General features: G+C 51.9%; 1 protein-coding gene across 1 annotated transcript in view; it reads left to right on the forward strand.

Annotated features, from left to right (window-relative positions):
- Nucleotides 1-2,050: 2,050 nt before the first annotated feature.
- The window catches only part of GAD2 (glutamate decarboxylase 2), a 40,114-nt gene continuing 28,774 nt past the window's right edge, over nt 2,051-13,390 (forward strand). Inside the window, exons 1-6 of the mRNA XM_050891570.1 lie at nt 2,051-2,126; nt 2,392-2,451; nt 2,609-2,758; nt 3,887-4,120; nt 9,166-9,256; nt 10,094-10,206. Of these exons, the coding sequence (XP_050747527.1) occupies nt 2,051-2,126; nt 2,392-2,451; nt 2,609-2,758; nt 3,887-4,120; nt 9,166-9,256; nt 10,094-10,206 (724 nt within the window). The remainder of the gene's footprint in view (nt 2,127-2,391; nt 2,452-2,608; nt 2,759-3,886; nt 4,121-9,165; nt 9,257-10,093; nt 10,207-13,390) is intronic.

Raw genomic sequence — 13,390 nt, forward strand, 5'->3', positions numbered from 1 at the left:
CCTTTCCCCAGAGACAGGTAACCATTGCTTCCTGATCTGTAACTAGTTATAAGGCTGTGCACCGAATGAAAATTTGCTGCAACGTAAAATTTGCGATACATTGTTTAAATTTTGAAATCTGTTTTAAAGTTGCTTTCTCATGTATTATTAAAATGGTAAAGTAAATAAAAATGCACAAGGCAGTGATACGGTTGGCTGTGTCTGCATTACACCCAGAACTGACGAAACACTGTGGACTGGGGCATGAGCGAGCAAGGCGGGGAAGAGCTCACAGCAGCCTCTCGCCGTAGAAAGCCTGAGTTATTGTCTACGTTTCCTTAAACCCGATGTGATCTGGAAACTGGAACAGACCTGTAATTTCACACGAAGAGATGCCTAGGCTGGTTTTCTTTTACTTTCCCACCAGGGCAGTGTTCTGAAACATCAAGACATTTCCATGAGATTTCACGGGGGGACAGTCCTCGTAACCATGTGGGTGCATGCAGAAAGCAGAGAGAGATGCCCTCGGCTGAACACAGCCTGGGAGCCCCCAGGGCCTGGCTGCGAGGAGCAGTGGGGAGCCTGCGTGACCAGTGTTCTCAGCAGGGCCAAATCCTGGCCTGGCATGGTCTCGACTGCCTCCCTCCTAGGGTTAGGGCGTGAAATCCCTCCTGTGCGGGAGGAGAGGCAGCCACGGCAAGGAAGGGCTCCGTGCTCCCGCGGAGAACCGGCTGGGTGGAAGCAGGAGGTTTGGTTGCCTTCAGAAACGACGTCGGGGAGGGAAAGGGAGCGGTTGTTTTCCTCCTCCTCCAGTCTCGCCTCCGAGACCTGCTGCCTACCACGGGGCTGGAGCGGGGAGGACGGCTCCGCCGGGCTCCCCATCCCCGGGGGGTTGCGGGGAGACCCCGGGAGCCGCCCGGGGATGCCAGGAGAGATGCCGGCGCAGGCAGGCGCAGGAGCCAGGGGCCGCCCCCAGGCATCCGCGGCGTCGCGCAGGACTCCGCCCGCCACCTCCGCGGGAGCGCAGCCGAGACCCTTCTGCTCAGCCCGGGAGCGGGAGGGGGGAGCGGGAGCCGCCCCCGCCCCAGCCCCGCACGGGCCCTTCCACCAGCGCCTTCTCCGCGGCGGCCCGGCCCGACGGGGCCCCCGCCGGTCGCTGCGGGCAGGGCCGGGCCGGGCCGGGCCGGGCCGGGGGGGCGGGGGGGCCTGGGGAGGGCTGTCCCTTCCCCGCCCCGGGACTCCCCCGCTGCTCGCCGCCCGCGGCGGGGGCTGTCCCGGCCTCGGCGCCGCCGCCCGGAGTCCCCTGCTCGCAGCCGCGGGGGTGCCCCGGTGCAGGGAGTCTGGAGCGGGGGGGATTTCTCGGCGCTTTGCAGCTCACAGGATTGGGGACCCTTCCCCGTAGCCCCAGGGACCAGTGTCCCAGCCTTCCCCTCGGGGTACCGGGCCGGACCGCCGCGGCCGCCCGCGCCAAGGCCCGTAAAATCACCCTTCCCCTCCGCTCAGCGCTCGGCGGCGCCGGAGGGCTCGGCCCCCCGCTCCCGCCCCGCCAGGCTGCGGCCGCAGGGGCCGCGGGGCCGTCGTGCCGCGGGGCCGTCGGTGGGGTGGAGGCGGCACAAGGCACCTCGCTCGCATTCACTCCCCGAGACAGCTGCAGCCCCAACGCAGCCTGCCCCTAGGGCTCGGGTCTGCCCCGAGCGTGTCGTCGTCGTCCCCCGCCCCTTCGGTGCAGGGTGCGGGGGACCCTTCACAGCAGCCGCCGCCTCCGCTGCCCGCCTCGGCGGGGCACCTCCTCCGGCCTCCGCGGCGCCGCCCGCCCCGTCCCAGGCAGGGAGCAGCGGCCGGCGGCGCGGCGCCCGCGGGGAGCGACCGCGGCAGCTCGGCGGAGCGCGCCCCGGGGGCGCCCACGGGAGACGCTCCCACCCACGCGTGCCCGGGGCGCCCCCGCCCCTTCGCCTGCCGCCGCTTGGCGCAGACGCACGCACTTACACACCCGCACACTCACACTCACTCGCTCAGGCCGCCTGGGCTGCAGCTCGCCGCTCCTCGCTCGCCCCGCCGGTTCGCCTCCGCCATGGCAAGCCCCGGCTCCGGCTTCTGGCCCTTCGGAGCCGAGGAGGGCTCCGCGGCCGCCGAGAGCCCCGGCACAGGTAGGGGGGCGCCGAGCAGCCGGGCGGGACCGGCCCGACGGAGCCGCGGAGCCGCCGCGGCAGCGCTGCCCCGTCGCCGGAGACCCCTTTGTGGCAGATCGACCGGCGGGACGGGGCGGCGGGGACCGACGGCGGCTCTAGCCCGGCCCGGCGCGGCTCGGCTCGGCTGGGCAGGGGGTTCCTGGGGAGCAGTGCCGGGTGTCGGACGAGGCGCCCCCGGCCCGCGCCCGTCCCCACGGACCCTCCGCTCCATTTTCTCTTGCAGCCAGAGCCTGGTGTCAGGTTGCCCAGAAGTTCACGGGAGGGATCGGAAACAAACTCTGCGGTAAGGGCAGGGAGAGCCCGGCAGCCCGCGGCGGAGGCAAGGCTGCGCGCCCGCGGAGCGCTGGCGGGTGCCGCGGGCCCTGTCCCGGGGCGGGGGGGGCGGGGGGACCGGGGCTGATGCCGCGGTGCTGAGGCCGTGTGTCCGTGTCGCTGTCAAGCCCTGCTCTACGGAGATGCCGAGAAGCCCGTGGAAACCGGCGCCAGGGCAGCCTCGGGGGCAGCGGAGCCGCGGCCGGCCTGTACCTGCGACAAAAAACCCTGCGGCTGCCAAAAAGCGGAGGTGAACTACGCCTTTCTGCACTCAACAGGTAACGGCGTTCCCGGGCCACGCTGCATCTCTAAAACTAACAAAAAAACAGCGGTTCGGTCGGGAAATTGCCTCCGCCGGCGGTGCGCGGAGGCCGGGCGGCCCGACGGTGCGCGGCGGCGGCGGCTCCGCGGAGCTCCGCGCCCCCAGCCCCGGCCCGCTCCTGCGCCTCCCCGGCACCGCGGGCGCCGGGCATTTCTCAAACCCGCCAAAAAAATAAACCCCAAACAAAAAAAGATCCCGGGGAAAAAAAACCAAAAACCAAAAGCAATAAAATCCCGGCGTGCTGGAGCCTGCAAGTTGCTCTTTCTGAGTACTGACAGCAGCGACCTTCTCGTTGAAGTCCCTGCGATGTAATTCAGGTTTGAGGGGAGGAGGGAGAAAGAGCGCTCTCTTACTGATTTATTTTAATTCGAGGTGTTTTTGCACTTCATCTTTTCTGACCTTGGAGGTAGAGTCTCCGCTGCTAAATAGATCCCAGCTCCCCGCAGAAATGCGCTGGCCAGAAACGCTCCCGTTTGCGCGGCGGACCGGCACAAGCTCTGCCCTCCTGGCCCCGCCGTGGGAGAGCGGCTGCAGACGCCCTGCGCTTGTGCTGCTGGCTGGCTGACGGCTCCCGGGTTACCCCAAATTAGGGGGTGCCACCGCAGCTCGGCTCTGCCTGAGCCGTCGCACTTAAACAAAAGATGTCAGTGTGTGCACTGAGAGACCGTGCAGCATCGCCTCAGAAAAAGGCATTAAATTATCAACAAGTTACTTGCATTGGAGAGTCACAATGAAGGTATTTTATTGCAAGGCAAACGGCAGTTTTTAGAGTGCTTCTTGTAGCGTTTGTTTCCCAATCTTTATTTTTCTTGAGATTCATTTTCCCTTTTTTCTTGCTAAATTGGTCTGAAATATACTGTGGGCAAAATCTGCTATTTTAGATAGGATATTAAAACCTAACTATTATCTCTCAGAACATTCCTTAAAATACAGTCTTACCAATTTGTTTTTGTAAATGAAAACAAAGTCTATTTGTATTGAACACAGTGAAAAGATTTCCTAAACATAAACGAGAGAAGTCTTTGTCCAAGATCTGTGCATATGGCTGTAAAACGAAGTTAACTTTTTATTTCTTCGTTCCCAGATCTTCTGCCGGCATGCAACGGAGAAATAACAACTATGTCTTTCCTACAAGACGTTGTGGACATTTTACTTCAGTATGTGGTGAAAAGTTTTGATAGATCAACGAAAGTTATTGATTTCCATTACCCAAATGAGCTGCTCCAGGAATATAACTGGGAACTGGCAGACCAGCCACAGACCTTGGAAGAAATTTTACTGAACTGCAGAACAACTCTGAAGTACGCAATTAAAACAGGTAATAGCCGTGCTCATTTTCTACCCTGTATGGTCTCATGGGTATCATTTCATTTTATCTTGAAATGTTAAAGATTGAAGCAGCAACTGTATTTTGTCAGTTCCAAGCAATTTCTAGCAGAGACAGAAATCGTTTTCCTAAATGATAAAATACTCCAGCAAGCCCATCTCGGTAGCTGTCAGTGCAGCATCGCACACCCTTTCCGGTTTAAAATTGATGCTTCTGTGCGTCGGAGTTGCCGAGTGTGCCACTGAGCAGCCTTTTCACCACCTTTGCGACTTTCCTCCTTTCCTTTTCATCCATTTTACATGTGATGGCCCGGGGATTGCCCCTTGCTCCCTGCAGACCGGGGGTGCGTGGGGCGCGGAGCTCGGAGGCAGACGGGGGCGGGGGGGAGCGTCCCTGCGGGGGGATAGCAGGGACCAGCCCATTTAACAGCCAAAATCGCAATAAACATCCTGTAAATGGGAGCTCTGAGCGGCCATTTGCCGTGTCTCTCCCCTTACCTGCAGGACATAAAAATTGGAGAATTTGGCAGCACTGTGCAGAGGAGTATTGAGGGTTTTTTTTCAACTTTAGGCTCAAGCAATAAAAACAAAGCCCGAATTGTTTTAGTAGCCTTTTGTTGTTGTTGTTTTTCAGTAGGGAGGGCAGGGGTGGGTTGACTTCTGCCTGTCTGGGACGCCCCCGTCAGTCGTGCCCCCATGTAGGCTTCGTGGCAGGAAGGCAGCGTGGGGCTCACGCAGGTGTGGGGAAGCCCCCGGCTCCGCACCCGGGGCCACCTTAAAGAAACTGCGGTGGAGCGGACAAAAAGCGTAGCTACAATTACGGCTGTGATTGAAAAATAATGTGGAGTGCAGGGAGCTATTAGTGGGAATTTGAATTACTGAGAAATTGCTTAAAAATAAATGTGTAGCAATTACTGAAAGAGGCAAAAGGCTGATTTGTGAATAGAGATTGAGGGGAAAACAAAAAACAGGTTTTGTCACCTTTTGGGAACAGAACAGACTGATCCCAGTAAAGATTCTGCGGCATGTGTGTAAACCTCCTCGTTTAGAGGTGGAAATGTCCAGCTGAATGTTTTTGATGCATGACCCAGGTGCTGTCAAAACGTCTGTAAAATATTGGAATAAATAGTTAGATAAATGATGTCCACAGGAACAAAGTCGATCAGTCCAGTGATCCATGTGATGTGTCTGGGTAGGGCATAGGGAACATATTTTCACAGAATGCTGTGAAACACAGGATCTGTGAATCTGGGAAATCAAAGAATAGGGTTTCTTAAGCCATTTTCGTTCATCTTTTTTTGTTGTAGCCTGTTTCACACAATTAACCTATTTCATTTTGTGCATCCAAAAAAGACCCTTTAGAACAATGTTACCATTTCTCTTTCTCCCTGTAAATATGTGAGACTTCTCCTTTCTTGGCATTTTTTCATTTGTTTTAGTGAAAATAATGTTTTCAAGGTCCGAGGACTGGTGCTGGGGGGGGTTGTGTGAGATGCGGCAGCGTGGCGGGCTTCGGCCGGGGGAGCTGCCTCACTTGGCTGCTGCCGCTCCTCAGCATCCTGGGGCAGCAGCCCCAGCCCCGGGGGGCTCACGAAATGCGAGGGATTTACACCCGGAGCCCTTCGGCATGTGCTTCAGAGTAAAACGCTTGAATTGCCCTCAGGAGAAGGACAATGCGGTGAGGTTTCTGGCAGCAGGGGTCTGCCTCCGCTCCTGCTGCAGGAGCCCTTTGGACACGGCACCTCCTGGGCTTGAATTGCCTCAGAGGAGGACATGCGGTGAGGTTTTGGCAGCAGGGGTCTGCCTCCGCTCGCTGCAGGAGCCTTTGGACACGGCCTCCTGGGCTCGGGGGGGGGGGGGGGGGGGGGGGCGCTGGGCTGCGTTTGGCTGCAGGGCCTGGGAGGCTGATTGGAAAGTAAATTGTATTGCTTAGATTAGCCTCACAGCTGGATCCCCAAGTCCGGCTGATCCCCGTTGGGATTTGAGGAGCCAGATGGCTGATTTTTCGGCCAAAGGGCAGGTGTGGGACGCTCTCAGGTGTTGCCTGCGTGCCACAGCTTGCTGGGGTGCATGGGAGAGCCATACGCAGCTTTCTGCCCTCTTACCACCTTACTGGCATCCACCCCCAGCGAGAATTTTGTCTAAGAGAATATAAAAGGCAGCGTCTGCAAATGCAGGGAAAGATGGATGCGAAATTCGGTTCCTGTGCAATGCTTGCCGGGGGAATTGAAATGCGAGCATTTAAAAATGGCTTGGAAACCACGCGAAGGGTGTGAGGAGCTGGCGCTGGTCTGGCCTTGCTCCCTGGCAGGCCCTGATGCCGGTCGCAGGCCATGCGCGCAATGGGGCTGCGAGCAAGGCCAAACCCAGTGCCGCCAGCCGTGCCTTTATCCGTGCTGTCTGGCTTTGCCCAGCCCTTCTCGTCACTTCCCTGTTGAGGCTGCGGAGACTGCATGTTCATGTTAGGGGATGTCCATGCCTAAAACCAAGTGCAGGTGGCAGCATGTTTGAGAAGTGGGTGCATGGGGCGAAGGCACGTCCTTGGCAGGGAAAGCCCGGCCCTGGCTGTCCCAGTGCCTCAGCCCTGGTTCTTGCCCGTCATCTCCCAGTTTACTCTGGGATATGTGTAAATACGTTGTGTATTGCTAAACCAACCAGTAAGCAGTAATCTCCTGTTTTCACATCTCCCCCCCTCTCTGCGCCCTGTCAGTCTCTTTTCCAGTCACCTCTTTGTTCGGTGACAACCATAACAAAGGATGTGCATTTCGGGCAGATGGCACCCGGGTAGTGATTTTTGAGCATCTCTCACAAACTCTTCTTACCTGGCCGGTGGCGCCTATATTTTAAGCAAAGCCACAAATTTCCTTGTCCATCTAGCCGAGAAAAGAGAGCTCGGTCATGTATTAGGGTGTCACATGGACGGACAAACACTTGCAGCTGAGACTGGGGGCAGATTGGAGCATTACGTTCTCTGCTGTTGCGTGTTAAAGCCATGCTGCAGAAGGGAAGGGCACTGAGTGGAGGGGACCATGTTACAGGTGTAGGCTCTGGGGGCTCTGCCAGCAGCCATGCCAGCAGCAGCAGCTCCTGCTCTCCCTGTACTGACATCTATGTAGGAGCACAACACTGCTCTCCCCACCTCGCTCACTGCAGGGTATGGCTGCCCTGACCCCTGTGTGCAGTGGGCCCTGTTCCTACAGCGGTTCCCAAAGCAGGAGGTGTGCTGTGAGGTTTCCTTGAAGAAACAAGCAGTGACAACAGGGCTGTTGCCTGGGGCTGGGTACAGGGCTGACTGAGAGCCGCCGAGATACTGCAGCTGCAAATATGAATTCTGCTATTCCCCAGCTTTTCAGTGTGGATTTATTTCCAAAGCAGGAGGTTTTGTGGCCTCTTTGAGCCTTCCTGTGGCCCAGATTCACCAGAGGCTTTCAGCTCCTAATTTTCTTTTGCTTTCTGGTGGAATTTGGGAACCCGGTTGGAGCCTGGCTGTGAGATTGAACCCGAGCTATAAATACCTAAATCTCTCTCAAAATCCCATCGTCAAGGGAGATGCACTCCTCTGCAGGCAGAGCCCCTGTCACGGGATCGCTGTGGCTTTGGTGGCGGTGGCGGGGTGCACGTGTGCCCCAGGCCCACCTACCGCACTCAAGAGCGTGCAGGGCAGGGGCCGGATCCTGTTCATCCTGCTGGGTCTTGGCAGCGTCCCTCGATGCCTGAGGGGCTTTGGCTGCCTGTCCTGGGCAGCATGGACCAGGGGAAGGTGGCAGTTCCTATCTTCGGTGGGGAGAGCTCGGTGCAAAACACAGTCAGACTGGATGGCAGCAGCATGGGGCTCGTCTCGGGTTAAGGGTGCAGGGAGCTGGATTTTGCGTGTGTGCCCCCCTCGGCCCTTATCCCCTGCTCTGGTCTGCCTGCACAGCCTGATTACTCTGTCTTTGTGTGCTGCAAGGTGGGAGCTGGGGAGCAATTCCCCATGGTGTTCTGCCAGCCACGTGTCTGCGCCTGATAAGAGGCCACTGGAGGCCGAAGATAAGTTTTCTCTTGGTGCTGGGTCTGCATTTCCTCAATCATCTTGCTCTATCTTTTGTTTTCTGTGATGGCAATAACAGTACGTCATCTGTGGGTCAGGACAGGTGTTTTCCAAGCAGAGGCTGCCTTTGAGTTGGACGGCGTTTAAGTAATTTTGAACCATCCGTAATTTGTACTGGTAATTATGCCACTTAACAGGGGCTTGTGGGGAGCAACTAGTAAAAATGGAGTTTTAGTGGTTCCTGGGTTTAATGGCTCTAGGCACGTTTTTAAGAAAAATCTCTAGCAGGATTTTAGAAAAAAATCAGGAGCCAATTAGATTAACCAGGTAAATGGACAGTCAGTTCATTGAGTATATTCTTGTGCATCATTCTGCTGGGGCAGCAGTGCTGGTTTTCATGGGGTTTGTTTAAAATCACAATTGCAAGCAGCCAGGCTATTTGTAATTGCACTCTGACAGGGAAGAAATGACAAGGAGCGCCACCTTCCCTGCCATCTTCGTACAGTCATCAGCCATTGAGTCATGTGCAAAGCAGTCACCAAAATGTTCCATTTTCTCATTTCGCCCTGTCTATTATAATCATTAGCCATTCATCACTGATGTTATATGTAATGGCAAGCTCTTCAGATGGTGTCTCATGCATGCCTTTCAAACCTAGCCAGGCAAAAACACATCCAGTGACAACATGTGACACACTAACAGGAGCAAACAGCTATTTTTGTGAGGCAGCAATGTGCTAATTTTCAAGGCATATTGAGAGGATAATAGGGAATGTTGGAATTCATTATTCTGCGTTCAGTGTAATTACTCTGATTTTACTGAGTTTGAAATGAGAAAGAAGAGAAATCCTGCTTTTTCCAAGAAATGTATTTATTGCTGTTTGCTTTGTTTCGTACCTTGAAAGCACTTCCTTCTCTATAGAAATCCAGAGGTAAATATACCATTCAGCACTGAATAGTTTCATTCAGAGTCATCAGCCTTTTGATAACATTTTCCATCTTATGCAGGGCACCCTAGATATTTTAATCAACTTTCAACTGGATTGGACATGGTTGGATTGGCAGCAGACTGGCTGACATCAGCAGCAAATACTAATATGTAAGTAGCAGATTTTTTCCCATAATAATATTGAATATAATTTTACAGTTATACTCTAAACTATTTGCTGCTGTAGCTGAATGAAAGAAAGAATACTTTTATGTTAAGGTTGCTGGAAAAACAATTGTCTGCTTTTTAAATGGTTGCTACAGCTATTTACATGAAGACTTTCAACATTGTCCTGTAGGCTGTCTTCTATAAAATTTCATCATACTAATATGATGTCGGTTTTGCGACGCCCCAAAAAAATATACAGAAAAAAATATTTTAGCATTTTGCATGCATAAATATGTGAAATGAAAGGTGTGCTAAGTGAACAGTTGCATTCATATAGAGTGGTTATGTACAGTCCATACTCAGAGCAGTTAGAGCCATTGCTTTCTGTAAGAAAGAGGTGCAGAATTTAAAGTGTGGGGTTTTTTTCACTTTGGGACTAGGAAGCATTTTTTTGCACTTGCTTAGCTTCATGCACTGTCTTGTCATCATGAATAGAACTGCTGATGTGTATGCTTCTAGACATGCACACAGGTTTTTGAAAGGCGAAGGTCTGGCTCTGCCCAGCAGCTCTTGAATATAGGGCAAAGCCTTGAGCCTGGAAGAGGTGGGCAAGATTTGTTTCACTGACATGGGTGGAAATGGAGTCTCAAGCGCTCTCAGCATTTCTCTGTCTAGACATTTGACGTCAAATCAGAAGGGAGATTATCAACAGTATTGTAAAACGGAACTCTACTCAGTGCAAGATAGAGTATATTGTGGCTATAATGTAATGTAATATTGGAAAAAGCTGTGTCAGTGTTGTAGATGAAAGCATTAAATATGGACATTACTACATTTCAGGTTCACCTATGAAATTGCTCCAGTGTTTGTACTTTTGGAATATGTCACACTAAGGAAAATGAGAGAGATGGTTGGCTGGCCAGGGGGCTGTGGCGATGGGATATTTTCACCTGGTACATGACATTTCAAGCTTTCTTTATTTTTCAGACTATGCTATGTGACATCCCCTGTAGTTAAAGAGTAAGCATAATTAAATATGCATGTTGAAGAGGACACTTGCTAATAACCACCAGTGGCCTCTTTGAAAGAAAGTATTGCATGTTTATGAATTTCAGGGATGTGATTATAAGGGTCTGTTTGAGCAAATTGCACTGCATTATGAGCAGCTGTAATGGCACATGGGAAACATAATCAGAAGAGACATTTGCCTTGCAGTTTTGCTTTGCCCCCACTTTTTATGGATTACATGAAATAGAAAGACTATTGTATTAATAATGGAGGGAAGAAACACAACAATGCTCTCCATCACTGCAGGGGAAATTGGAGCAAAGAGGGAAAGACGTAGCAACCCTTTAAGTAATTTTAGTGGAGTTGGTAAGATCCTGCCAATATTACAGTATACGGTTAGCTTTCCGTGTGTGAGCTGGCCTGTTGGGCTCAGTGGGGGTACTTGGGTGGCTAGTTAATCTGAGTGCTTAAAGGCTCAGAAACCTGGTTCCTTCAGGGCAAGTCAATAAGGCAAAAAATGAGTGTGATTAGTTGTAGAGAAATCATTGACTCTGACAAACACTACATTGTTAAGACTTTTTTTTTAATCATTCCACTTCATCTTTTGATTGATACTCTTTGTCACCTCCTATCTTACTCTGGAATTTCATTGCTAAAATTTTTGGCCTATCAATCTCACCACATTGCAAAAAATTGAGAGAATTGACATTGGGCATAGCATCTTGGCTTGTCAAAAGAGAACAGACTAATAGCTGGTGGGGAAGGAGCCCTTCTGGAAAGAAAGTTCATTGACCTGATTGAGAGGGAAAGAGTGTTTGGACTGTAGAGCAAAGGAGAGGCCTCACTGTTAACAGCCTAGGATGTTCAGCTCTCCGAGGGCATGAAGAGTAAAGTTCATGCTGTGCAGAAGATCAGGCAAGGCTCATCTTCAGCTTCTCACATCTGAATGCACACGTGGGAAGTGGTGCAGGAGTTTTGTCCTGGGCCTTTCCACAGAGGTGGAGAAAAAGATGAGAAGAATTTACATTACTTCTTGTTGAGTCCTTATTTAAAAAGCACTGAGAGCAAAAACTCTGACAGCTTTTACTGTGGTGCTTAGAGGTCCTGACCAAAACCGTGGCCTCCATCACACAAGGCAGCATCTAAACATGTATCACGAGCCCAGGACTTAAGCCAAAGTTTTTGGAAACTGGACAGTGGTTGGTTACTGTCCAGTCCCTGGCCTGACTCAGTACAGCTGGTCTTCAGTTCCTCACCTTGCAGACTTGAGCCACAGTAGCCCCGCTGGGCTGGTCAGGGACCTAAGAGGGGAGAGAAGAGCAATAGCAATGCTGCTGAGCCAGACCTGGTGGGCAGAGGCTGGGCACAGGCGGCAGGCGGGGGTGAAAGGCTCAGTGCATGCACCAGATCTGCCCAAGTTTGGCAAACTGTGCTTGATATAGTGTGAGTTGGGAAAGATGTATGCCTCAGGAGGAACTGCCGTCCCTCCCGGGTCTGTGAGAGGTCCCTGCCTGAGCTGGGGAGCCAGGGTGTTGCTAGTGTGTCAGATGCTGGAGCTTACTTCATCTAGCTGAAACCTGTGTGGGGACAGGCTCTCTGGCAGGCGTGTACCTGTGCTGGCCGTTTGCAGTGCTGCCCCCTCTCATCCTTTCTTTCTCTGCAATTTCTGATTTGTGCAAAGTGCATCTTCCTAATTCACTCTTTTAAGGCAGCAATACCCAGTGTGCGGGTTCTGCTTTTTTAGGCAATAATCAAAGTCATCTCTATGCTGTCTTCTTGTTTCAAACTGTCACGGCTTCAGCTGAAGGCCTTACTGTTGGGAAGAAAAGGTTCTTGCTCTCTGCATTCTCTGGAATGAAATATACAGTGTCAATACATGCAAAGCATAAAGGCCTGATTACGTTCTCCAAATTCTGTAGGTGTATTTTGTTGCCTGCAGTTAGCTGTGGGTGTAAACACAGCTGCAAAATCAAAGGCAGAATGCGGGCTTATTAATAAGCTTAAGGTTAAATCGCTAGGTAATAAATACTAATAGGAAAGCCTGGTATTGAAGAAACTTAATGTTTCAGTCTTGATTCTTTTGACACTGAGCCAATGACTTTGGACAAGATAGGCCAAATTTTTTCAACTTGGACATCTTAGTTCAGTCACTTAAATCATCAACAGCAGCCGTTACATGTCATCTGCATTTTTTAGGGACAGGTACCCGAGCATTTCCTCTTAATCTCTCCATTTCTTGTTCTGTTGTTTGTGAAAAGAGGTGTAGAAGTATGTTCATACCTCTCAAGATAGTTGAAAGGGGAAGAAAAAGCCTGACCTGTACTGACCCCCATGGCAGCGGTGCCATCCCTCTGTGGCATTTTCCCTTGGATTCACAGGAGGGCCAGTGAGGTCAGGGAAAGCCCAGAGCAGGGGCAGCCTCACTGCAAGAGCAGAGCTAGGACACTGATTAGAAATGAAAGGCACAGTTTCTGTGGGCTGTGGAATAGTATATATCTCTCCAGTGGGATAAATACAAATCCTACAAAAGTCAAAACGATGTTAAATTTGCCAGCACATATACCCTGCTGGTGTAACATGGTGTAATGTCGCTGCTTTCAGCAGAGCTACCTTGATCTGCTTAAAGGGTGGATTTTGTCTTATCTCACTTTGGCTGTTCAAGCATTGGGTGTCTACCCTGGGCTAGTTACAGCAGCTCCCATATATTCAAGGGAGAGGGGTGGATGCGTCCGCAGGGCAAGTCATCCCACCTACCGCAAACAGCTACCTTAGGATGAGCTGAACCATCTTCTGGAAGTGCATGTCTTGTGCTCTTCACTCCATTTTTAGATGGATGAAAGTTGGGTTAGTTGAACTCTACCTCAGCTGCACTCTGACCTGTTCATTTAAAAGCCTAAAACCATGATCAGTATACACCTTTGCTTTATAGAAATATATGTGCATAAACATCAATATATAATCAATCTGTATATATAGAGAGAGTATATATACAGGATAGAACTGATGGATTTTATGTGTACATGTCTCTGTCTTTCTGTGTGTGTGTGTGTGTGTGTGTGTGTGTGTGTGTGTTTGTGTGCATACATACATAAAAGTACTCAGACTCTGCCTCAGGTTCTGCATTATATT

This window comes from Gymnogyps californianus, chromosome 2 (assembly GCF_018139145.2).
Source record: "Gymnogyps californianus isolate 813 chromosome 2, ASM1813914v2, whole genome shotgun sequence".
NCBI lineage: Eukaryota > Metazoa > Chordata > Aves > Accipitriformes > Cathartidae > Gymnogyps > Gymnogyps californianus.